The 27,509-nt window shown below is 45.1% G+C and overlaps 1 protein-coding gene across 1 annotated transcript; it reads right to left on the minus strand.

Moving 5' to 3' along the window:
* Positions 1-10,776: 10,776 nt before the first annotated feature.
* On the minus strand, positions 10,777-26,695 carry RNF114 (ring finger protein 114). The gene is made up of 6 exons (XM_070419776.1): positions 26,535-26,695; positions 22,781-22,931; positions 19,298-19,404; positions 18,807-18,921; positions 14,931-15,038; positions 10,777-12,560 (listed from the first exon to the last, which is right to left on the minus strand). Exons 1-6 carry the CDS (start codon positions 26,672-26,674, stop codon positions 12,495-12,497), a joined length of 687 nt encoding a protein of 228 aa, XP_070275877.1. The 5' UTR covers positions 26,675-26,695; the 3' UTR covers positions 10,777-12,494.
* Positions 26,696-27,509: the final 814 nt, after the last annotated feature.

Here is a 27,509-nt window from a genome sequence, read left to right on the forward strand (position 1 = left end):
TATTTACCAGTGTGTGTCTAGTATGGTCTTTCAGAGACTGTCTTTATGGAGACAAGGAGATCGATAGTAAATATATATATTAGTATGCACATCCCTTCGTTATGTAACACAAGTGGGACCCCACACACTAACCTACACCTTGCTTTTTCCTCCCCAGGTCCAGTATCCAATGCCTTGAAAAGTGTTCCATATCGTTAACACAGCTATCTCTTGCAGGACTGCAGACTTCCATTGTATGGATTATACCTTAATCACACAATTTATCTAACAAGGGGACTGGTGGTGGGCACTTAGATTAGATTAAAAATGGTCTGCCCCTACAAACAAGGTGGCAGTTTCAATGAAATATCTTGTACACACATCTTTTACTCCTGATCAAAGGTGTGTTACATAAAACGTTGATAGATTTGTCCAAATGTCTTCCCAAAAGGTTACACTAAATTACACTTTCACCAGCTGGGAGGTGAGGACCCCTTGGAGAAGCCGGGCAGGGGCAGGGTATTATCTGTTTTCTCTCTGCTTATCTGATGAGGGAAAGTGAGATCTCACCGTTACAATTTGCATTTCACATGAGTGGGATGGAGCGTTTGTTTTTTGGTTTTTTACATATCCAAAGCCTTTTCTGTCTCTGTCTCTCTACCTTCTAAACCACACCTTTGTGTCCTTTGGTCACCAAGTTGATGAATTAAGAGCTCTTAGGCTAACTGGCCCTGCTGATTAGATTAGATCATTAATCAGTGAGTCAATCAATCAGAGTCGGTGTTAATCTTCACTGGGAAGAATACATTGTCTCTGGAGAGTTCAATGAATGATGAGTCAACCTCCACCTTTATCCTTGATTTAAAAAACAAAAACCTTTTGAGCGTCTCACACTTGCCTGAAAACAAACAGTGATTCAGCCTTGGGCCTGACCCAACAGGCCCCTGTGAAGCAATCCAAGTCGCCCTCCCAGGATCCCAGTGGCCTTCAGGGGAAGTTTCCGGGGCCAAGTCTGTTGGGTGTGGTCCAGAGTTGGGGGCTCCAAGAAAAGATGTATATAGAAGCCCTTTCACTCCCGTTCGCTGAGCACCTGCTCTGTGCCAGGTTCTTGCCCTCGAGCCCACATGGGGACCAGTTAATAAATGACAGTACAGTCCTATTACCCACCTGTCACACAGGAGAAAGCTCTGTATGTAATAGGTGTGGAATCATGTCAAGACGTTAAGTGGTTCCCTAGCTGGTTTGGCTCAGTGGATAGAGCATCGGCCTGCAGACTGAAGGGTCCCAGGTTCCATTCCAGTCAAGGGCACATCAACGTGTGCAGGCCAATCAATGATTCTGTCTCATCATTGATGTTTCTGTCTCTCCCTCTCCCTTTCTCTCTGAAATCAATAAAAATATATATTTTTAGAAAGATATTAAGTGGTAAAGAGCAAAGTGCAGAACAGCATGTACACTGTGATACTGTTTGCAGAGAAAGAGAGCAAAGTATGTAGATATTTCTTAGGGACAGAAACCAAACTGGCTGTCTCTGAGGAAGGGGATCTGAGTGGGCAGGAGTGGGAGGGAGCGGGAGGGAGATTTACTACATGCCCTTTCCCGTGTCTTACATTTTTAAAAATTTGCAGGTATTTACCTCATTAATTTTAATAGCATAGCAAAGTTGTTCATCATCGAGAACTTGTTAAATACATAACAGTCCAGTCAGTGGAATGTTATGCAGCTGTTAAAATGTTGAAACTCAGCCCTGGATGGTTGCTCAGTGGTTAGAGCATTAGCCCTGCACCAAAGGGTCTCGGGTTCAATTCCTGGTCAAGGGTATGTATCTGGGTTGCAGGTTCCATCCCCGGCCCCAGTCAGGGTGTGTGCGGGAGGCAACCAATCAATGTGTCTCTCTCACATCAATATTTCTCTCTCCCCCTCTCCCCGCCCTCCCTTCCACTCTCTCTAAAAATCAATGGTCCTCAGGTGGGGATTAACAACCAAAAAAAAAAAAAAAAAATGCCGAAGCCTTACTATGTCCACATCAACCCTCCGTGGTTGCCATCTCTCATTGGAAAAGCCAGCCTTCACTGTGGCCACAGGACGCCTGCAGGACCCGGCCCCCTGTGGCCTCTCTGAGCTCACCCAGCCCAGGAGGCTCCAGCCACGGTGGACCCCACCCCACGCTCCAGCCCCGGCGACTTTGCAGGGGGTGTCTCCTTTCCTGAATGTCCTTGTCCCACCTGTCCCATCCCACTCCCTAGCCCTCCTCCTTGTTTAATCTTTCTCCCCAGCACGGGCCACAGTGTGACAGCAACAGTGAATGTTTTCCTTATTTTGCTGGTTGCCCTTTAGACCAGAGATTAGCAAACTACAGCCCTGGGCCCAAATCTGACCTGTGGGTTTTGTATGGCTCTTGAGCCAAGAATGGCTTTTACAGATGAACATTTGCAATTGATCTGAGATTAGGACACGAACTTGGAGACCCAATGACAGGGAACTATTCATCTTCAAAAGAGAATTCCATACTCATTCATAGATCTGTAGTACAAGAAAAAAGAAAAAATATATTTAAATACTATTGTATTTTCAATTTTGCCCATCAAAAAAATGTGGGCATTTGTTTTCTCTTGTTATATAAGTACCTACATACCACCCTCACTGTGGAGGCCCCAAAAACCTAAATATCCACTCTTTGCTCTAGAGCCCTGGGAGAGACTGTCCCTCTGGTTTACTGCTGTGACTTGAGCACCCAACACAGGGCCTGGTTTATAGTAGGTTCTCAATAAATATTAGCTGAATGAATGGATGAATGAATGGACTTTTAAGTGGAAAAAAAAAAGTCAAGTGAGCAGAATATCTAATAGGCTGCCCGTTGTGCAGAATCAAATAAATAAGTTAATATCCACCGTGTAAGCCCAGACTGGCTGTGGAAGGAGAAGAATTTGGTCCTTCTGAGGAAGGGAGGAGACAAGGGTGGGAAGAGCTTTCTTTTTCTCCAAACCCTTTTTGAAGGGTGGGAATGTTTTACTTCAGATACATGTGTTGCCATTTTTAATAAAAAGCCCAACCACAAAACCCACGCAGATATTGACTGCCTCTGAGAGTCGGTTTCCTCATCCGGCCACGGCCAGTGGGGTAGTAAGTAGGATGACCGACTGTCCTGGTTTGCCCAGATCTGAAGGAGTTCTGAGACTGTCCCGGCAACCAGAACAAGGTGGGCACAGGGTTAAAAGAAGTTTCCTCACCTAGAGGGTGGCAGGTGGATGTGTGAGGGCCGAGGGGCTCTGAAACCAGTCTCTCCCCACCTGCTGGCTTGGCATCACCCCAGGAGGTCCACCCTGGCACCCCAGGGCTGAGACAGGGTGTTGGGATCTCCCTGAGGTGCAGGGAGCATCTTTCCCAGTTAATCTCTGAGCATCTGCCACCAGGAGCTCACAGCACAGTATCTTTCAGACTGTGTTGCAAACTAATTGGGCCTGGGCTGCCTTGCCCTAGGCCTGGACTGATAGCACCCTGTTATCTCCATCTTCCTGGCAGAAGTCTGAACCTGTCTCCAGGAAAAGCCCCCGGGGCCTCCGCTCTCAGCACCCACCAGTCACACCTCTAGACTTTTGTGTGGGAGACAAAGGCAAGGAGGGGAAAGTGTCAGCAAACCATTTTCTTAGGTCAAAGTTAGCTTTCGGTTTTGGACATAAAATAAAACCCCAACCCAACTCGAGACACCAAATAACTGGGGCTCATCTCCCCCACTCTCACCCTTGCTGGTCTGCTCCAGCCTCGAGGGCCTTCTTTCTGCCCCCTGTTCGCAAAGGTTCTTTCCCATAGCATTGCCTTTGTCCTTGCTGTTCCCTCTGTCCAAAACACCCTTCCCCAGAAGTTTCCTAGAGCTTTTCTCAGTTCCAACTTCATCAGAGATGCTAATGTCAATGTCTCCCTTTCCCCTCTAGGTCACATTGGCCCCTTTGATCCCCACAGCCAGCCCTGCCCAGCAGGCAAGATTATTAGCCCATTGTACAGATGAGGAAAGCAAGGCCCCTAGAGGTGAGGTACTAACAGACTCAAGTCACAGTGAGCAAGTGGTGGAGTGTACCTGGCCTAGTGGACAGGGCCATTGTGATCAACCAGACAGGTCCCCACTCGCGTGGAGCTCACAGGTGAGGGACCCAGGGTGAGTCAGAGGAGTGATTTCCAGATTGACCCCAGGCTGAGGTCACAGGATGGACAGATGAGGAGGGGAGAGTGGGAGGATATTCCGGGCAGCAGTGACCAGTAACCTCCATAATTAAGAAGCCCAGGGGTAGATGAATGCTTCCGGATGTGAAGTCCTTCATCCTTCGGCAAGGCAGAGGCCACAGCACGGAAAGCCCAAGCCCACTGGCATTTCTGAGACTGCCAGTATGGTTTGTTTTTTGTTGTTGTTGTTTTTAATATATTTTATTGATTTTTTACAGAGAGGAAGGGAGAGGGCTAGAGAATTAGAAACATCGATGAGAAAGAAACATCGATCAGCTGCCTCCTGCACACTCCCTACTGGGGATGTGCCCGCAACCAAGGTACATGCCCTTGACCGGAATCGAACCTGGGACCCTTGAGTCCGAAGGCCGACGCTCTATCCATTGAGCCAAACTGGTTAGGGCTGCCAGTATGTTTTAAAATCAGAAATGCTCCAATGGAGTGTCTACATTTGTGGTCTTTTTAGTATTTTTATTTAATACGTGGACACTTTGAAGACAAATACACAAATTATCACAGAGCACAAAGCTGGGGTCCAGCCTAGCCCGACCACCTGTGGTTATGTGGCCCTGGATAAGTCCCTTCCCTTCAACTACAGCCACTGCCCAGGTCAGGAGCTGGAACCTCCACACACACCCTTTATTCTGACTTTACCTTGCTGTGCTCACTGATCTTAGACACAGGGTTGCCAGATAAAACACAGATACTCAATTAAAGTAGAATTTCAGATAAACAATATGATAAGCTTTTTATAATAAAACTGCATGGGACCAACTGATTCTTTCTCTGAAATTCAAGTTTTTTTATATATTTTAATTTGCTAAATCTGGCAGCCCAACTTGGAGACTGTTCCTATCAGCACTTCAAGCACAATCTCCACCAGCAGGTAAATTAGCTTGCTTCTCATCTTTTGCTTTTCAGGAACGATTGTTCCACGAAAATCCTTGCACAAAGGACCCTGACCTCATCTACAATTGTATCTGCAGGGCGTGTGCCTAAGAGCACTTAGTCACTTCGCCTGGATTTTTGTGGCCATGGCTCAGACAAATTGCCTCTCAGACACTCTGGAAAGCAGCAACCCTTGCCTCTCCCAATCTCTCCCTTTACCTTGCTCTGTTTCTCCTGGTTTCTCTCTTCTTTCTCTCTCTCTCTCTCGCTCTCCTGGGGTGTGTGTGTGTCTGTCTCTCCTGACTCTGCCTGACTGTGTCTCTCTGTCTTTCTCCGTATTTGTCTCTCTCAGCCTCTCCATTTGACCCATCAGCTCTGCATATCAAATACTCAGGTAAGGAGGCAAAGCTGTATTTATAAGGATGCTCACCCTAGCACTGTCTATAACAGTCAAACTGGAAACACACTAAATACCCATTAATAAAGTGTGGTCCATCCTCCCCCGGAGCTCAGGCAGCCATAAAAATAACAGCACACTGACATGTGGTTATAGGCAGGAAGTAAAGCATTCACCTGTTTCAAGTTTCAACCAAAAATATGGTGACCCAGGACATGTGAGTATTCCACTATTGACGGAAAGGGCTGTCTGTGGGGTGGGATGAGCATTCTAGGCTGGTGCCATTGGGGGCTCAGCCCATCTGGTCTTCCAGATGACCTAATAAATTCCTAATTCTTTACCTCCCAAAAGAGCATTAAATGTGCACATCTGCTTTATCATATCCCTATATCTTTATACTTATACACAGACATACACTTTTTTTTCTCAATCATTTGAGAGTAAATTGAAGGCATCATGTCCTTTCCTTTTAAACTCTTCCACACATATTCCTCTCTCCCTCTCTCCTTTTTAACAGAACTGTCTTTAAATTTTTTTTTGTTAATCCTCACCTGAGGATATTTTTCCCTTTGATTTTGAGAAAATTGAAGGGAGGGTGGGATAGGGAGAGAGGGAGAGAGAGACACACATCAATTGTCTGCCTTCTGAACCTGCCCCGACTAGGGCAGGAGATTGAACCTGCAACCCAGGTATGTGCCCTTGACTGGGAATTGAACCTACAACCCTTTGGTGCTGGGGGCGATGCTCTAATCACTGAAAAATATTGGCCACGGCCATGCATCTCTCTCTCTTAAGAGCAAGGACATTCTCTTATGTAACTGTGGTATAGTTGTCAAAATTAGATCTAACATTGATGAAATATTATTGCTTATTCCACAGTCCACATTAAAATGTCAGCAGTTGGTGCAATAACATCCTTTACGACAACCCTACCCATCAAGGATTCAATCTGGGGACCCTGCAGTAGTGCAGTGAGTTCTCATACCTCTCAAGTCTCCTTTAATCTGACCTAGACTTTTTTTCAAGACTCCAACTGTTTTGTGGAATGTCCACTTGGTTTGGCTGACTTGCCTGTTGTTTCCTTACAATTGGACTCATGTTAGACGTTTTTCTGTTGGGACCTCGGAAGTGGTGCATCCATAGTCAGTGATACCGCCTGACCACTTGGTGAAGAAGATGCCTGGGAGGTGTCCCCACTACGAGGTTACTAATTTTCCCTTTGTAAATAATTTGTGGGAGATCAAGTAAATGTTCCAGGTGGTTTTTATGATCAGAAAAGGCAGCACCTCTAAGGCCTGAGCTTGTCCACCTGATTCTAAACATCAGCCAAGTTGCTGCCCCACCCCAGCTATAATACCTTTGTTGCAACACACCTTACATTATTTCCTGAACTAGCCTAAGGATGCATTTTACCTGAGGCTCTTTTAAAAGATTTGGATTCCCAGACCCCACCCACATCTACTAACCAGACTCTCCGAGGGAGGCTCTGAGAATGTATTTTGTAACTAGTGCCTCGCAGGTAATTCATGGCTTCAGGCTGAGTTTAGGAAACACTTCATCTAATGGCGGTGTTTAGTCACCAAACAGATGCTAGCTGCTTGGGTGAGGAGGTCACTAGGTTGTCTCAGAAACAGGTGAGAAAAACAGTACTGATGTCCATAGCTCACATTTTTTTAAGCGCTACTTTGTGCTGGGCCCTGTTCTGATGTCTACATGGATTATTTCACTAGATTCCCACAACTCTATGAGGAAGACAAACTTTTATTAACCCCATTTTATGGATGAGGAAACTGAGGCACAAAGAGATTCAAATAACTTGTCCAAGGTCACACAGCTGGCTAGCAGTGTGGATGCTGGGAATAGGGGACTGTGCTGAGTGCCCCAGACCATCAGTCTAATGACACCCATGAGGAACTAGGGATGAGGGAGGTTAGCATCATTGTCGTTAACCCTGCACTCATAATGCCCAACTGGCCCCATAAGAGACATCCAGCAGACACTGTGGAAGGCCAGGACATAGGGAGAGGAACAAAGGCAAGAGAGCATCCGGGATCATGTGGAGGACCTGGGCAGGTAAGGTCTCCACCTAGTGGCGGCTACCTTGTTGGCCCACGTGAATCTTGCCTTCTCTGAACAAGTCCAGACTCCTGAGCTTCAGGTTTGAGGACATGCCTCCCTGTGGGGGTGGGCACTGGGTCCAGCCCAAGCCTTGGGAGACACTGCTCCCTTCAGGCTCTCTTTACCACTGCACTGGCCCCTAACTGTGGGCTGGAAGAGTGGCCACGGACAGAAGTACTACTGTAAAAAGGTCCCGTTTTAGATCCATTTCAATTGTAGGAATATTTATTGAGTCTATTTGGGGCCAAGTATGGAGGACAGTGGTGCACAGACAGACATAATCCTTGCCCTCAAGGTTAACTTAGTGTGGGAGGCAGCCATCAAAACAAGTAATTGCAGCCCTGGTTGGTGTGGGTTGGTTGGAGGGTCATCCCATACACCAAAGGTGGCAGATTTGGTTCCTGGTCAAGACACATACCCAGCTTTTGGGTTCATTCCCCCTTTGGGATGTGTGCAAGAAGCAACCAATCAATCTCTTTCTCTCTCTCTCTAAAAAAATCATTAAGACTTTTAAAAAACCAAGTAATTGCACAAGTATTTTTTTTTAATATTTTTTATTGACTTCAGAGAGGAAGGTAGAGGGAGAGAGAGATAGAAACATCGATGATGAGAGAGAATCATTGATTGGCTGCCTCCTGCACATCCCAAGTCAAGCCCGAAACCCGGGCATGTGACCACTGGGAATTGAACCGGGACCTCCTGGTTTATAGGTCAACGTTCAACCACTGAGCCATGCAGGCTGGGCTGCACAAGCATTGTATTAGGTGTGAGTTGCTTGACACATACAGATGTTCAGAACACTTGTACTGCTAATGTACACTGAGAAGGGTTTCCAGACTTAACCAATAAAAACACAGCATGCCCATGTGAATTTCAAACAATTTAGTATGCGTATTCCTGGCATTCACTTTCTGACTTGGGCAAATTATACTCCCATGCAGTATTTGGTACATATTCATACTAAAAGTTATTTGTTTGAAATTTACATGCAACCAGGAGTCCTGTATTTCTGGCAACCAGAGTATTGAGCAATGAGGTTATAGAGGTAAACAGGAATCCTAACCTCAGAGAGCTTATAGTCAAGCAGGGATATTTATACACGAGTTTGATAAATGCCCTAATTAGTACTAGAAGTAGAATCTTGTACAGGAACATCATACATGAAATTCTGAGCTAGACATTCAAACCGCATTTGGGAGGCAAAGACGGGGGTTGGGGAAACACCAAATATTCCAGAGGGAAGGAGGGGAACATGACCCACTTGAGGCGCAGAAAGGCCTGGATGGCTGAGGTGGAAGCGAGTGTCAGGAGTTGAGGTTGGACAGGGAGATGGGGACAGAGGACAGGAGGCCTGGAGGGCCATGGTGAGTGAGGTGCTGGGACTGTACCCAAGGATAACTGGAGCCTCTGAAGGGTTTTGAAGGATATGACACTCTGGCTGCTTAGTGGAGAATGGGTTAGATGTCAGCTAGAGAGCACTGGAGAGAAACCAAAGGAGAGTTGTGGCAATAATTCAGATGAGATCATGGTGGATTTGGAGAAGCTGGTGGTAGTGAGATGGTAAAAACATAGCCCTAGCTGGTTTGGATCAGTGGATAGTGTCAGCCTGCTGACTGAAGGGTCCTGGGTTCAATTCCCATCAAGGGCATGTATCTCAGGTACAGGCTTGATCTCTGGCCCTGGTCAGGGTGTGTACAGGAGGCAACCAAAGTGTCTCTCTCATATTGATGTTTCTCTTTCTCTCCCTTTCCCTTCCACACCCTCTAAAAACCAATAGAAAAATATCCTTGGGTGAGGATTAACAACAACAAAACCCACACAAATGTGTTATATGGGAGCTAAAATCAATACAATTTGTTGACATGGGGTGTCGAGGAGGACAAAGTTTAAGATGCTGTTCAGGTTAATTCTTGGGCAACTGGAGGGATGGTGGTACTACCTGTGGGGAAGAAGAACCTAACCTAGCAGGAGATGTGAGTAGTAAGAGGGCAGGTGATGAGTTCAGTAAGAGTCAGGCAGTACTTGACTGATGCCTTCAAGTCATATGTGTGAACAACTCTATGAGGAAGCAGGCTCTATGGGCTTGGAGCTCCAGAAAGGTGTGTGGTCTATAACTGTGGCTCTCAGCCAATGGGCACACAGATGGTAATGAAAGCCAAGTAGTGAGTGGGTGAGTCAGTCTGCCCAGGGAGAGGGTGTAGGGTGAGTGGTGTAGGCTGAGTAGGAGTCCAGGGCAGAGCTTTGGAAAATTCCAACAGCTAAGGGAAGGGAAGGGAACTAGGAGGCAGCTGTCAAGACATGAAAAGGAATATGGTAGAGAAATAGGAAGAGAGACCAGGATGGTGTTACAGAAGCAACTGCTTTTAAAAGAGGGAGAGCCCAGTAGTGTGGCTCGGTGGTTGAGCATCAACCTATGAACCAGGGGCTCAAGGTTCGATTCCCGGTCAGGGCACATGTTCATGTTGCAGGCTTAATCTCCAGTGTGGGGCGTGCAGGGGGCAGCTCATCAACGGTTCTCTCTCATCACTGATGTTTCTCTCTCCCTATCAATAAAAGTATGTTTAAAAAAAAAAAAAAAAAAAGGGAGAGGTCAGGAGCACTGCATATGCTGAAGATGGAGCTGGAGGACTAATGTTCTGCCGGGTTTAGTGATAGCTAACCCAGCCATCTCTACGTGTTTAATATATATGTAATTAAGTAAAATTTGAGTATTTCATCTGCAATAGTAAAAGCTCAACTTCTCCAAAACACTTTTTATTGTAGGGAAACAGAGAGGGAAAGTGTTTGCCAGATACCCGCAGCCAGCAGTAGAGTGCAAAACTTTAAGCATCAGGACCTCAGATTCTAACTTGTGAAATCTTTACTACCGTGTCTTGGTGCTGCTGCTCAGTCACCTGAACGGAGCTGAAGCACGTGTGTAAAGCCTTGTTTCATGGAGCAGTCACTCCTCACCTCACCGGACCTCCCAACTGTGAGAAGTGGGGGTGTGCTCACTTTCCAGAGGATCGGCCCAGCGAGGCTCAGCTGGTGAAGTGTCAGAGCTGAGATCAGAGTCAGTGGGACTCACTTGTGACAGACAGGAACTTCCTCTCAGAGAGAGCAACAACCTTCTAGAGGCACCCAGGCCCAGACTTCAGCAGCTGGTAGCAATGAAAACAAGCACTGAAGCTGACCCATTGGATAAATTATGAAATTTATTTATATTTCGCCTTTTAAAAGCCAGAACGTAACAAATTTCACTTTCTGGAAAGTCATCTTATTAGAAATACATGAAGTGCACTTAATACAAGGAAAGCAGTTTCTTCGTACCACCAGTGAGATGGACACGTTCTCTTCAGTTCCCTCAAATGAAGGTTTTACTCAAACTTCCCTTTACACTTGGACCGAGACGATCTCAATTGAGGGAGGTCTGAGTAAACTCTTTCCAAAAACTACAGTGAGGAAGCTGAACTTAACATCTGGGCCTCCCAAACAACAGCACGATAGAAAATATTACTTTACCTCAAAGGGCCCTGTCTTTGCTGGTTATTAGGCATCCGAAGTTCTTACTGGCAGGTAAGGAGAGGCCTGTAGCAGCAGGGCACAGGCCCGAAGCCCTGTCACTTGCAACCTCAGTCAATGACCAGGAGTAATTTTCCTATCAGGTTAGAGAGGGCTGACATGAAAATGCAAACCTAGATCTAGATGCCGTTTGGTCGATCAGCGGTTCTGCTCCTGTGGATTTGACTGCCAGCTCTTAGCCCTGTGTTTATTAATATCGTGAAACATGTTGAACTTCAAGCTTCTTGAGCTGCTACCAAAGCAAATTTCCAGGAGACCATTTCCATGAACAACTGCTCACAGGAGATGTTGTGCCTTTGAAGTGTCTTGTCAGAAGAGACGGCAGTCTATGGTATTAGATTTCCTATCACCTCCCACTGATAGAAAAGCAATGCTCAGTTTAATCTAAATTAACAAAAGATAAAGGAACTGGTATTCACTCGGGCCCCAAACCTCTTCTTTCTTTATTCACTTGAGGACTCCTTCTTGTACCTCAAGGACAAGAATGTAAGCAGGGTCCCAAATAGAAAAGTAAACATGACCCAGTCATTTGAAAATACCTTATTAGTTTGAAAATCATAAGCAAAGAGCTATGGTCCTCCCATCTCTCTTAGCCGACCTTCCTCCCCACTTATGGAGAAATGGAGTTTAACCTAAGTTTCTAACCTAGAAACACTTACTTCCACTAAAAACATGTGGTTACACCTTATCCTAAAAAGGCACCATGCAGGCATTTAAGACTAAACCAGTACATTCTAAGGGTGTGCAGGAATGGCAGCAAAATATCACTGATCAAAACTTCCAGCATCAGACCATGCTAAACCCAGAACATTCACCCCAGCAGGACTTCTAAAAGGTTTCCTGGGAGGTAACTCCAGCTCTGGCAGCTGCTGCAAGGACCAACTAGCAGGAACTTCCTCAGCACAGGAGTTCCCCAGTGATCAGATGCACTGCTGCCAGAGCTCACACACCGCAGGGACGAGGAGAGGAGACACTCATCTCATTTGTGCTATTCATGACCCACAAAAGGTCCTGGCTGGCTTGGAGGACCTGAGAGAGGAATGCTGGGTGAGGAACAAGAGTGAAACAAGGACAGGTGGAGAGGCTGGGTTTTCTTCGGGAAGCAGCAGCAGAAACCCCAGGAAGTAGCCGAGGGGCAATCAAAGACAAGATGTGACAAACCGGTTAACTGTAGGGGAAGAGCCCAAAGGAAAGGAGGGCTCTGACCTGGGAACCTGCTTCCCCGTAAGAAGTGACCTTGTCCTAACACCACGTCCAGGTCTATTGTATATTTAAAAATTCACACATAACATGTAATGGAAGCTCTGGAACTCGAGGCGGACAGAAGCCTTGCTCACTGATCGATGATGGAGCGTTGCAACACCTGATTCATCATGTCCTCTTCATCAACATCGTAATCCTAGGAGCAAAACACAGACACAACCTCAGCACTTGTTTGCAGTTGCAAGGACTCACTTTCAGTAGAAGCAGGAGAGCTGAGCACAGGGCCCTGGAGAAGGCTGCCAGGGTCCAGCTCCCAGCTCGGCAATGCTAGCCATGGAAGTCTAGACAGACTGCTTGATTTCTCTGTGCCTCTGCTGCGTCATCCTGATGATTAAAACAATGTGGCTCCCTCAAATGGGGAGATTGAGGACCAGCGAGCACCCAGATGAACCTGACACAGACCAGTACTCAGATGTGGATTGTACTGTAGTGAAACTAGCCTTTCTTTAATTTTTTTTTTTGTAATTCTCACCTGACGATATTTTTTTTCCATTGATTTTTTTTTAGAGAGTAGAAGGCAGGCAGGCAGGGAGGGAGAGAAACATCGATGTGAGAGAGACACCTCACATTGATTGGTCACCTCCTGCATATGCCCTGATCGGACCAGGGATCGAACTTGCATCCCAGGTACATGCCCATGACCTGGAATCAAACCTGTGATCCTTGGGTGCATGGACCAATGCTCTAACCACTGAACTGGCCATGGTAAAACCAGCCTTTCTAACTCAACGAGGCAAAGTTTCTACTTGGGCATTATATTCATCTTTATGGCATTAACAAAAAGGACACTTATTTTCAAGTCTGAGTGTCAGATACATATCAGACCATGAATACTCTTTACAACAACTCAGTAAAGAGTCATACTTTCCTTCTCAGGTCTTGAAATACAGCCATTAAGACTGACTACTGCCTGGCTGGTGCGGTTCAGTGGTTGAGCATTAACCTATGAACCTGGAGGTCACAGTTCAATTCCTGGTCAGGGCACATGCTAAACCCCCAGTAGGGGGTGTGCAGGAGGCAGCTGATCAATATCAATGAGTCTCTCTTATGATTGATGTTCTATCTCTTTTTTTTTCCTCTCTGAAATCAATAAAAATATATATTAAAAAAAAAAAAGACTGAATACTACAAAATTCTAACTTGACACTTACATGTATAAATAAAAGGTTTATTCCAAGCCATTGGCCAAATTTATCTATCACTATACTGCCAAGTCAACAGTGTGTCCTTCAAAATCACTCAGCTCTAGCGAAAGGACACAAATCTAATGACCACACCTGGCCAGTGGATATGCTTTGTTTGACCTGAAGTACGTTAAAAATAAATATGTAAGATGATATGTGACATTCTGCATTTCCAGCTTCCTGGAGTTGGTACTGGCAGAGGAAACGGGCAATACTGTGCCTGTACTTACACATGACAAGGACCAGCTGGAGCTGACTGCAGCATAACGAGCCACAGGCAGTCTAGCCTGAAAATCCAATAGGGACCATTTCCATTACTTGCCTGGCCCCATGGCCATCTAAGCTAAGAATCCCAAACCAGCCCAGCCGACATGGCTCAGTGGTTGAGTGTCAAGCTATGAACCAGGAGGTCACATTTCGATTCCCAGTCAGGGCATATGCCCGGGTTGCAGGTTCGATCCCCAGTGTGGGGCATGCGAGAGGCAGCCAATCAATGATTCTCATCATTGATGTTCTCTCTCTCTCTCTCTTCCTCTCTATTCCTCTCAATAAAAAAAGAAAAATTAAAAAACAAACTAAAAAATCTCTAGCTAGTTTGGCTTAGTGGATAGAGCATTGGCCTGTGGACTGAACAGTCCTGGGTTCGATTCTGGTTGGGGGCACATGCCCAGATTGTGGGCTTGATCCCCCGTGTGGGGCGTGCAGGAGGCAGCTGATCAATGATTCTCTCTCATCGTTGATGTTCTCTCTCTCTCTCTCTCTTTCTCCCTCTCTGAAATAAAAAACAAAGAACAAAAATAACCCCCCAAAAAATCTCAAACCAGGTTCTGTAACAGGTAGAAACTACACACACCAAAGGGATGGGGAGGATGGTGGCAAAAAAACCAAACAAACACCCTAGGAGCAATTTATCACCATGTCTCAGTCTAGATAGCTGGCCAATTCATAATTTTATTTTTACTGAATTCATAGAGGAAGGGAGGAGGAGATAGAAACATCAGTGATGAGAGAGAATCACTGATTGGCTGCCTCCTGCACGTGCCCCATGAGGGATTGAGCCTGCAACCCAGGCATGTGCCCGGACTAGGAATAGAACCATAACTTTCTGGTTCATAGGTTGACGCTCAACCACCAAGCCACACTGGCTGGGCTGGCCAGTTCATTTTCAATGTCATTCAAGAAAGGCTGTGGTCACTCATCTGACTCAGACCACACGGCTACGTTCCAGGGAACCTATAGCATCAGTGACAGCTCAACAATAGGTCCCAAGATTCTCCGGGTAAAATGGGGGAGGAAAGGATCAGAGCCCGGGCTCCACTTACCACAAAGGTGTCGTAAGAAAACTGGTGCCGCCGCTGGATGTGCTCGATGAAGTTGGTACTGCGGTAGTTGGGGTCTCCCCAGGGCATTGAAGCACATATTGGACAAACCTTTCAACAAAGAAGCATGGTCTTAGGCACCTGATGTCTGAGTTGATGTCCACTCTCTGTGGCTCGTGTCTGAACCCCGCGCTCCCGGGACAGCTTTCCTGACACACCAGTCCAGGGCCAGGCCACTCCCTTGTGTGCATATTGATATCAAGTCAAATAATACTCGGGGGTGGGAAAAGGCTTAAGCTATGATACTACCCTTTTCTTATCTTCTACTGTGGTTAGAACAATGTGTCAGCCCAGTCGGGGTCTAGACTATGGCCTTCCACCCTTCACACGAAATGATTCAGGACACAAAGAAAACCAAAGAAATGACAGATGAGCAATGTCCCAAGGAAGTTAAAACACAGCCTTAAGTTCTGTTTTTACAGAGTACATGGTCAGATGAGGGGGCTCAGGCTGAAAAGCCCTCATACAAGCAGTTAATTTGGGTTTTGAAGACTGGGAGGCATTGGGAAAGCCAAAGAACACATGAAAGGTATTCCAGAAGAGGGGCAGTGGTAGCAAGGAGAAAAAGCCAAGAGGCAGCATTATAGGCAAACAGCCAGACAATCAGTGCAGCTAGAATGGACAATTCATGGAAATGGGCAGAGGGAAGCTGTGGAGGGGCAGAAACAGGCATACGCATCTGGCTTAGGGATGGAACCCCACCATTTACCAGGAAGATATGGTGACAAAGGGGGTAGGCAAGAGATGAATCTGAAATGGAAGAAGACTCCTTGAGTGGCAGAGTGAGGCAGGAAGCTGGAGCATGAGTCAGGAAGAGGGCCGGAAGACAAGGAGCTCCCAAAAGTGCTGGAATACTGACAGTTAAGGAGTTCTGTAGAGGGAGAGAGATGGGACAGGGGGCCAAGGGCTGAAGAAAGAAAGGCTTCAACAGAGACAAACTGATCACATGAATTTCAGGAAGTCAAAGGAGGGGAGAAAAGAGAGAAATTAGGTTGTAGTACCAGAAACCAGAGTAGTTCAGCAATACTGATCAAAATTATGAATACACTTAACCCCCAATCAAATCAATCCACAGCTAAGACTTTATTTTACAGACAGACATAAACAGGCAAAGATATGTTAAAATTTTATGTCAGGCTTTTAAAATTTACTATGAAAAACTTCAAACCTACAGAAAAGCAGATGATAGTTTGATGAACCAGCCCTTACCCCCAACACCTAGATTTAAGTTTGGCATACTTATTTCAGCAAAAAGGAAGCATTTTTAAAAAAATACGTTTTTATTGATTTCAGAGAGGAAGGGAGAGGAAGAGAGGGACAGAAACATCAATGATGAGAGAGAATCATTGATTGGCTGCCTCTTGGACACCCCCTACTGAGGATCGAGCCTGCAACCCAGGCATGTGCCCTGACTGGGAATCGAATCGTGACCTCTTGGTTCATAGGTTGATGCTCAACCACTGAGCAACACCAGCCAAGCAAAAAAAGGGAAGCATTTTTAAAATATATACATATTTTATTTGATTTTTTACAGAGAGGAAGGGAGAGGGATAGAGAGTTAGAAACACCAATGAGAAACATCGATCAGCTGCCTCCTGCACAACCTCCAGTGGGGATGTGCCCGCAACCAAGGTACATGCCCTTGACCGGAATCAAACCTGAGACCCTTCAGTCCGCAGGCCGATGCTCTATCCATTGAGCCAAACCGGCTAGGGCAGATTTTTATTTTTATATTTATTATTTCTTTTCATTTTTAAAAAATTAGAGGTTTTTTGTGTTTTTTCTTCTTTAAAGAATCAATTTATTCTTTTTTAAATTTATTTTTATTTATTTCAGAGAGGAAGGGAGAGGGAGAGATAGAAACATCAATGATGAATCATTCATTGGCTGCCTCCTGCATGCCCCCTACTGGGGATCGAGCCTGCAACCTAGGCATGTGCCCTTGACCAGAATTGAACCTGGGACCTTTGAGTCCGCAGGCCAACACTCTATCCACTGAGCCAAACAGGCTTGGGCACATTTTTATTTTTATTATTTTGTTAATCCTCATCTGAGGATATTGTTCCACTGATTTTTAGAGAGTGGAAGGGAGAGGGAGAGACAGAAGCATCAATGTGAGAGAGACACATTGATTGGCTGCCTCCCCCGCAGGGCTAGGGATCAAGCCTGCAACTAAGGCACATGCCCTTGACTGGAATCGAACCCAGGACCCTTCAATCTGAGGGCTGATGCTCTATCCACTGAGTCAAATCGGTTAGGGCAGGAAGCATTTTTAAAAGTTAAGGGAATTAAAATGTGTATGGGCCAGAGAGAACCCATAGGCTGCCAGTCTGTGACTTCAAAGGTAGATCACAGACCTCCTGAGATAGAAGAAAGAATGCACACCTGATACTTTGAACTTAGTTAAGATCAGGGCAGCTCATGCCAGGAACTTAATGCAGAGAATAGCCACTAGAGACTGTGCCTGCCTAGCAGTAACAGGGTCCTGAAAATGGAATGCTTGATGGGACAAGCCAGCCCAGTCCCCTAGTTTGGGGAGCAGGGATAAGCAGATGGAGAGGGGGTTCACTGGTAGAATCTGTTGCAGCACACCGTGAAGAATCCTGGGAGTCTAGTGCAGAAAAGTGGCTGCACTGACCAGAATTTGTACTTGACAAGGAGTTCAATAAAGTCAAGAGGAGATTTAAGATATTCCTGAAAAGGCCAACTGGATCTTAAGATTTCCAACAGAGAAATAAAGAATGCCACAAGGCCTACTCTTATTAGCAAAACTCACGAAAATTCTAGTGTGTGCCTCACTTTTTACAGCAATGGAGCTGAAGACTGCCCATAAAATGAGGTATATATTTCGGGAGAAACAGTCTGAGATAAATGGGAAAACTGAAACAAACTATAGAGGAAGTTGTATTAAGACCTAGTCTGTAAATAAATAAATAAATAAATAAATAAATAAAAGGAACTAATCTGTCAATCACAGTAAGAGGGAAGGGCAGCACTGCTGAAGATGGACCAAATTCAAACATTTTTTTCAAAACAAGAAGCATCAATCTGTGTTATTTAAATTAAATGTCAAAGGACTGATAAGCATTTTCCTAATCATTTTAGCTTGAATTCTTTTTCTCCACAACTATGAAAAAGCTACTCTTAAAAGGAAAATGGCAGCTTGACAGAGGAGAAATGTGGTGGACACCAAGGGATGCAAGTTAAAGATACCAACAATGAACCAAGAGATATCACTTGCTCCCTGATGTGGAATCTGGAGGATACATCACTTATGGAGCATCCCTACATCTAATCATGAAGAAGCAGACAAGTCCAAACTGAAAGACATTCTACAAAATTTGATGTTCTCTTTAAAAATGTCAAGGTCATGAAAGACAAAGAATGGCTGAGGACTAAAGAGACATGACAACTAAACCTAACACACTGATCTGGGATTTGGGGACAGGGAAGACTGATATGAAGAACATCACAATTGCTAAAATGTAAACATGAATCCCTCAATAGATATTAGATTGTCTCAAAGCTACATTTCCTGAGTGTGACAATTAAACACACAAAACAGTGATTTTTTTAAAGCAAATGTTCTTAGGAGATATATGCTGAAGTATTTAGGGGCATGATATCTGTAACTTATTCTCGAATAGTAAGCAAAAATTTGTATATAGAAAGTATAGTTAAGCAAATATGGTAAAATGTTATTAATCTGAGAATCTAGGTAAAGGATACATAAGAGTTTACTATACTATGCCTGTAATTTTTTCTATAGGTCTAACTTTTTTCCATAAAAAATATTAAAAAAAAAAAAGTTACTCTTACCACAGATTTGGTGTCTGTGCTATGGGATAACTTGCAGTGTTCCACAAGTCCTTCTTGATCGAAGTTCTTCTCGGGACAGTAAGGGCAAGGAAAGGTATAACGGTTTGGGACATTCCTGGAAGATGAGAGGCAGGGAAAAAGAAAAACACCTCTGTGAGGACATTTCCATGCAACTTCAGCCACTTTACCTTGAAAAAGGAGCAAAGTTCACTGAACGTTTTATGACAGGGATTGTGATAATTACTTCAGAGTCAGGTCAAATGTTCTGAAAATAACATCAACACAGCTAATATTTGAAGTGAACATCAGAGAGTGCTTCTCCACACCACCCCCCATACAAAAACTTGCATCAGCTTTAGCCAGCATAACTATTATACTTTTACTTTCTAGAGCTCATACAACTCAACCCCGAACATGCAAAGTGTCCAGTGTGACAATTAAACACACAAAAAAGATGACCTCGACCTAAGGGAGTGATGTGAGACATTTACCTTGGCTGAAGGGACACATCCTTGGTGGTGGCCTTCACACCTTCCATGATGTAATTCTGATATTTGGAACAGGTAGCCACGTGGGCCCGGATCTTAGATAGGAAGAACTGGGACAGGAAGAATCAGAGTTGCCACAAGTTAGTCAGAACCCTGTACCAGGCCCAACATTATCCCAAACAAGGGCAAGATGAAAACTACACCTATTCCACCCTGGCAAACATCTCACCAGTCTCCTGGCTGTGCTGATGGGGCTGAACCCCTGACTGTTTGTTGCAGGGTTCCTGTTAAGACCAAGATTAGTGTTTTATTTGACCAAATCAGGACATTTGCTTCCACTCTTCACTAACTCTCCTAGAGGTCTGCTTTATTCACCACATGCTCTCTGCTTACAGACACACTCCAAACCAAGTGAAGTTTTTAAAGTTTTCTATACTCTCATTTAAATTCATCTCCTTATAGCAAGCCAAGAACTACATTCCATTTTGTGCAGCAAAGAAAACTGACCATGTAAGTAAAAGGGATAAAGGCTAGTAATTCTAGCTAAAGTACAAATCAACAGATTACCGTAAATGATCTTTACAAAAAACCCTAAATCTGAATTATATTTCTTCTATAAAACCTAGTGGTTTTATAATAAATTCAGATTTTTTCAGTGGTTTTATAGAAAAGAAAACCTGAAGAGTGCTTCATGACAGGTGTTCTGAAAAGAAAAAAAAATGTGTAAGGAATGATGAAAGGGGAGATACGGGGGCAAAAAAAAATACTTTTAGAGGTATACCACAATACTATCACTAATCTTTAAAATGGGGAAAATAAAAAGCATACAGAAAAATCCCCCCAAACCCCATTATGCTTGCATGATTTTCATTTCTTGATTTTTTTAAATTAAAGAAAACTTCATGAAAAAAAAGCTTCAATATTTGAGTTCTGGTTTACCATGATGCTTCTGTCTTATCTCCCGCTACAGTACTTGACTTCAAGCTAGCAACCAGAGCTCCCAATTAAAAGGAATGGGAAATAGCCTCATTCAGAACTGTACTCACTGTGTACCCCTCATGCTAAAGGCATATGCATTCTATGGCTATTTAACTAAGGTGTTAGAGTAAATGACATTAACGTGAAAGAATGTCCAACAGTCCTTTGGTGAAAAATTGTTTTAAATGTGAAAAAAAGTTGTCGAAATATATATTATAGTATGATCCTATTTTGTAAAAATCCTACATCTGTGTTTTTCAAAGGGTAGAAAATATTTTTCAGTCTTCTAAACTGAACCACTTTAAAGAGGTAAGCTACGGAGTGGGAACAAGCCTACATTATTTTATACTAGTGGCCTGGTGCACGGATTCATGCACGTTGAAAGGAAATTATCTAGAATATTTTAATATCGCTATTCACCCTTTCTCTATAATAGAAGTGTCAACCAAATTCACGATCAACGACAGAAAACACATGCGTGCGATTGGCACCAGTTTGAGCTTTATATGTATTGCGCATGCTCGAGTCAACTTAGCCTTTTATAGATATAGAATAAACTTGCTTAATTAGACCCGCTTTCTGATTTAGCTAAACTATTTCCAGCCCAGTGAAGCACCCCAACTTCTCTTTCAGGTAACTGTCAGCAACACAGCAGTAAATATCAACACAAAGCAGATTATTATTGTAGATCACACAAGGAGAAGAAAGGGTAAAATATTTCATTGCAGCAGTGTTTGACTATATTCTGCGCAATGAGAAAACCTGAAGTCATTTTCAAGGTACACTATTTCTTACTTCTTTTCAGTCGGGTCAAGTTTCTAAGCTTTCTAAATCTCTGTTTTCCAGCTAATGAAAAGAAAATAGGATTCCATCAAGTCTCCTACCTACCTACTCCAGGACTTCTGTAAGGATCAAATGAGATGAGGCATAGGAAAATGCTTCACAGACATTTGGTTAAAGTGTGAAATGTCTGCACCTGGTTATAAAGCAAGCTGTGTTACTAGGCTGAAGAAACTGCAAGGAGGCTAGTCATTGCTATGTGATGTCATTACCCAGCGCCCCCATAGCGACCGTTTCTGGGCTGGGCTGGGCTACGGGCCGCATTTTGTGCCATGGGGTCTTGGCAGCAGTGTCAGCTGTGATTTGGTGGGTGGTCGCTCTGGGGTGGTGGTGGGGCCTGTGTCCCACTTGGGGTAGGCCAAGTGTTGCTTTATGGGCACCAGGTCCGCAGTGCTGCTTCTCTGTAAATGGCCAGTGTGCATCATGGCAGCTCCTGTGTTGAGCATCTGCCCCCTGGTGGTCAGTGCACATCATAGCAACTGGATGGATGGTCGGACACTTAGCATATTAGCCCTTTATATATAGAGATTTTCGTACTGTCTGGAATTAACAAAATTATAATGATTTAAAAACCAATAAGCCTGTGTATATCTCTTGGAAAACAAGAAAACAAGACAGTAGTATTTCTTGTTACAACAGATGTTAAAATAAATATATCTGACTCTAATATTGTTACACAAAAGAGCATGGGTGCATTTAGATGTTAGATCTTGCTATTATAATCAAACATTTCAATATTAACTTTTTCCCTGTCAGGTGCTAAAAAGTGATTTTTATATCTGTAATTATATACATTTTTAATTTATTTTTATTTTTATTTTTAATTTTTTTAAAAAATATATTTTATTGATTTTTTACAGAGAGGAAGGGAGAGAGATAGAGAGTTAGAAACATCGATGAGAGAGAAACATCGATCAGCCGCCTCCTGCACATCCCCTACTGGGAATGTGCCTGCAACCCAGGTACATGCCCTTGACCGGAATCGAACCTGGGACCCTTTAGTCCGCAGGCCGACGCTCTATCCACTGAGCCAAACCGGTTTTGGCTTTAATTGATTTTTAGAGAGAGGAAGGGACAGAGAGAAAGTGAAACATCAATGTGAGAGATAAACATCCCCTGGCTGCCTCCCACATGTGGCCTAACTGAGGATCAAACCCACAACCTGGGTATGTGCCCTTACTGGGAACAGAACCCACCACCTTTTGGTATACGGGACGACTTTCCAACTGAGCCACACTGACCAGTGCTGATGTAGATTTTTAAATTTCCTCTCAAACTAACTAAAGCAGATAACTCTGTTGAGTCACTGACTTTATTTTATATTAAAAGACATTAAGAAATATCCTTCTATCATATTTTAATTAATATTGGGCATAATGCTTTGGAAAAATGAGTCATTTATAGGGAAAAACTGGGATAATTGATTTCTATGATTTTCAGAGCTAAAATATGTAATTACTAAGCCCATTCTTAAAACAAAAAAACAACCCAAAAACCCAATAAGGTTACCGAAATGAAACAGCACAGCCATTGCCACAGATAACCAGCAAGCACATGTGCTATTAGTCATCCATCATGCTCTACCTTCAGAAACTACATGGCAACAGCTCTATGTTTTACCCCATCTCATCACAGAAAGACCAACTCTTCCGTTTTCCCTCCACATACATTTTTACGGCAGCCATGGCAAGAAGTCTCTGTGCTCTCAATCTGCCGCTCAAGCTCCACGGCTCGTTCGCCAGGTGCCAGAGGGCTGCGACATACCCCACAGACAGGCTTCTTCGGCTTCAGACATTCCTGCAGGCATGCAGAGCAAAAGCTAGAACAAGACATACAGAGAACCTGAGTCATGCATTGTGAAGACAAGACAACAAAATGGATAAACTTTTAAAAGACATCAATGAATAATGGGTTAAAGACAACTTCCTCCCTACTCCTGATTCAAATACCAAGTCCCCCTGCCGTGGGCAGTGTGCTCAGTCGTTAGAGCGTTGGCCTGCGCACCAAAGGGTCTCGGGTTCAAATCCTGATTGAGAGCATGTACCTGGGTTGCAGGTTCGCCCCTGCCCTCTCTGGGGCTCAGGCAGGAGGCAACCAGTTGTGTCTCTCTCACATCGATGTTTCCGTCTCCCCCACCCTTCACTCTCTCTGAAAAGCAATGGAAAAAATACCCTCAGGTGAGGATTAACAAAAATCAAACAAAAAAACCTGCTTCTCCCTATGCCAGAAAAATGAGGGTGGGGGGATGGTCCTGCAAAGAACACACAGGTCCAGCAACAGAAACAAATGCAAACTACTGTGATACAGGGCAAAAGGTGTCACAGTACACTGAGGGGTTTCCTGAATCTCAGTTTTTCCTCTGTGAAATGGAGACAGTAGTACTCAGCTCTAGGAATGTGGGGAGACCTTAGTACAGTATCTAGCACATTTGAAATGCACCACAAACAGGAGCTGCTATCATTAGAGGTGAATGCAAAGCACTATGGGAACACAAATACAAGAGCAACTAGTTGTGACCTAAGGACAGGGCTAGGAAGACTTCAGAGGCAGCATCTACAAAAAGAACCTTAAAAGAAAGTTTAGCTGGCAGAGCAAGAGGATATCACAGATCCTTAGACTTAAAAACTCATGATGCAGCTAAGGAAATAAAAGCCTAACATTTTCCTCATAAGCAGATGTTTAAAGCAAAGTATCAACAAGACTAAATTCACGTTTTAGAAAAATAACTCTGGGACTATCACAGAAAATAGAGTTGTTGGTTTTAAATATTCTTTTAAACATTTTATTTTTAAGCATGTATCTTTATTGATTTCAGAGAGGAAGGGAGAAGGAGAGAGAGAGAGAGAAACATCGATGAGAGAATCATTGATCAGCTGCCTCCTGTACACCCCACACTGGGGATGGAGCCCACAACCAGGCAAGTGCCCTGACTAGGAATCAAATCGTAACCTCCTGGTCATAGATTGATGCTCAATCACTGAGCCCAAGTTTCTATCCTGAAGCCTGGACAGGTGGTGATGCTGAGATCAAGTACACAGAAAGAATGGATAAGGCATGAAAATAGCCCAGCTACATACCCAACCTGATAGGTTTAAGGCAGAATGTATAATCAAAGGTAATCTGCATATCTGACAATTTTTTTTTACTGTTTCTAAGAATTTTCTTCCCCTTTGTCACTAAGCTAGATGTTATTCTGCTAGGCAAAATTCTAGACCAGGCTGGGAGAAGGTGAGGGGTCTAGTGATTCACCACTGAAGGCACAATGTTGAACGAAACTAAGTCCCGATCCTCATAATTGCTGTGTTCCAGGGCGGAGAAAAACACAAATATTAGGTTCAGATAGTGATTAAATGCACGAAGGAAATAAAACAAAGCAATGAGATCAGCTGGGGTGGATCACAGAAAGCTTCATTAAGAAGCTAACATTTGAACTGAGGCCTAAATTTATGAGGAGGCACGCAGACCTGGATGCAGAGTTCCATACAAAGATGACACCAAATGCAGAGGGATGTCCGAAAAGCAGAAAGGAAGACCTTTGGGGCCATGATAAATGCCTGCTAAGAAAATAGCCTGCTTTCAGTTTCCATTTCCTACATCTGGCCTTCTTCTAGTTCAGCCTTTCAGATGCTCCACCCTTTCTGTTACAGTGCTATGTACAAAGTCCTTTCTCCTGGGCACTAGGCCACCTGTATTCTACTAGATTGAAGCAGGACAGTCATTTAGAGGTTGAAATAAAAGTTTTATAAAAATCTAATGCTACACCCAGCCAGAGCTACAGTGATGCTGAAGTTTCCAAGTACAAAAGTTATCAAAAACCAATTAGGCGAAGTAAAAGAGCACTTGGCTGGCCCTAAGGGAGGCTCAGAGAGGTGCATCCGTTTTCAATCAACTCTGATCGGATGAACATGTAGAAGGAGTATGTATGGCGAGTATAGAAGAGAGTCAAGGTTTGAATCCCAGTGCTGTCCCCTGACCTCTGACCCAGGAAAGGTTCATCTGGCTCAAGGAAACCTCAAGGTCTGTTGCTCCTCGGTTGGTAAATTCTGCTAAGTCAAGCTTCTTTATTCATCCTTTACCCCCACCCCCACCACCTCCCACGCTCAGTTTGATTCCTATAAAACCCTCCCATTGCACAGTGAATTTTCACAATAGCCTGAACATTTGCTGATACTTATTTATTCTCCAGATTGTGAACTCTGCGGGCAGAATCACCTTCTTTCTTGCTCTGCCCCAAGCATCTGGCATACAAATATTTTGGTCTGTTGAACCTAAGACTGGAAGACGGATGCTCACTGTGCTGGGCACCGGGGATATAAACGGGGCTGAATAAAAATGGTCACTGCCCTCATGACCCTAAATTTTGCTCGGTGCAAGAAACTGGGAGCCATTTAAATGGGGATGGTGACAAGGGAGGTAACACATTGGGACTTGAAGCCTGAAAAGGATCTGGGGTGGTGGGGACGGGGGTGCAGATGGGACAGGAGGAGTTCCAGGCAAAATGCGCTGCAACCACAACAGCCCAAAGCTAGAAAGAGCTTGGTGCCCTCGAAGGAGCGAGCAAAAAGCCGTCAGCGTGCCCGGGGAGCCCTTCCCCGGGGGGGTGGCTGCAGAAATAATGCCCGCGAGGCCCAGCAAGTGCCCACTGACCAGTAAAGGGGTCCCAAGGCCAATGCCAAGGTGACGGCCATGATGCACACCGAGGGAGACCGTGGAGAAAACGCCATCCCTCAGGGGCAAGAAGGAGATGGCCAATGCTTTCAGTTTAGGTGTTTTGAGTGTTTGACGGAGCAAGGCTGAGATTCAAACGCGGCCAAACTCAAAACACCTGCCGCAGCAGCCCAGGACCGGTCCCGACATCACCGCACACACCTCCGTCAGCCGCCCCCACGCCCCCCAGCAACACGCAGGCCACGGAGGCTTCGCTCCCCACAGCCCCAAGCACACCTGCCCCCGAGGCGGGAGGAAGGCCGACGGCCCCTTTCCCAGGGAAGGCGGACCGCTCCGACGGACAGCGTGGCTTCCCTTTTGTTCCTGCAGCCTCGCTTAGTTCCCCCAATCTCAGGGCACATGGGCATTACCGGGCAGAGCTGGGTGATGACGCCAGATGTGCCCCCTCGAGGGGCGACGCACGCACTACCCCAGGGAAACGGTGGCTCTCGCGGGCAGAGCCCCGGCGGGGCTTAGCGCCACCGTCCCGCGTGGGAGGCGCTGACAGGGCCGCTCGGAACACAGGAGCTCGTCGGAAGAGCGGGACACTTGGGAGGAAGCCGTTAACTTCCACGGGTCTTCGGAGGGCCCCGCGGAGAAGCAGCGCCGGGCCGAGACCCCCGCCCGAGACCCTCCCGGCTGGGGCCTCGCCCCTCGGCTCCATTCCCCTCCGCCCAGTCAGGCGCCCCCGACCAGGCCCGGACTCGTCGCTTACACGTGTCCGCAGAGCACCCGCACCGGCTTCTCGTACACCTCTAAGCACACGGGACACGTAAAGCGGGCCAGTGGGTCGGCCTCCGCCGCGGGCCCCGCCAGCTGCGCACCGCCCGCACTGCCCTGCTGCTGCGCCGCCATCTTGCTGCCGCGAAGCGCAGCCTAACGGCGGCCGTGAAGGAGGAGCCCGAGGGGGCGGGGCCGAGACAGCCGCCAGCGCGGGGGGGCGGGGCTAGTGGACGGCGAGGGCCTCTAGGAGCGAGGCTTCTGGGATATGCCCCTGCCTGAGGGCGGGGCTAGGGGTGCGCCACGCCTCCTGGCCTCTCTGATTGGAGGGAGAGAGAATGGCAAAGTTAAGGGAAATCTGGAAAATGTGGAAAACAAGTTTTTGAGATTGGCAAAATTCGAACCGGTTTTGGGCTTCCACCTGTTTCCTAAATATAAATCATTACTGTTACTTAGGCATTTACTTATGCACGATTATTTAATATTTCTCCTCAACCCGAGTTGATTTCTTTAAATTCAGGCAAACAAAAAAGGAAAAAATTAGAACAAAAAGAATAATAAATAAACTTAAGCAAACAAAATTTAAAGGGAGATCTGATATCACTCCTGAGCTATAAATAAAAAACAGGCATCACTTACTTCTACAAGGGAACTGTAAAACTACAATGGAAATTTTAAAAAATATCATTTTGCCTTAACCAGTTTGGCTCAGTGAATAGAGCATTGGACTGAAAGGTACCGGGTTGATTCCAGTCAAGGGCATGTACCTTGTTTGCCGGCACATTCCCAGTGGGAGGTGTGCAGGAGGCAGCTGATCTATGTTTCTCTCTCATCGATGTTTCTAACTATCTCTCTCCTTTCCTCTCTGTAAAAAATCAATAAAATATATTTTAAAAAAATAAAATACAAAAATAAAACTAGGGACAGCCCAGCTGGTGTGGCTCAGTGGTTGTGTCAACCTCTGAACCAG

The sequence above is a fragment of the Myotis yumanensis genome, unplaced genomic scaffold, assembly GCF_028538775.1.
Source record: "Myotis yumanensis isolate MYYU_CA2020_CCGP unplaced genomic scaffold, mMyoYum1.0.hap1 SCAF_7, whole genome shotgun sequence".
NCBI classification, from domain to species: domain Eukaryota; kingdom Metazoa; phylum Chordata; class Mammalia; order Chiroptera; family Vespertilionidae; genus Myotis; species Myotis yumanensis.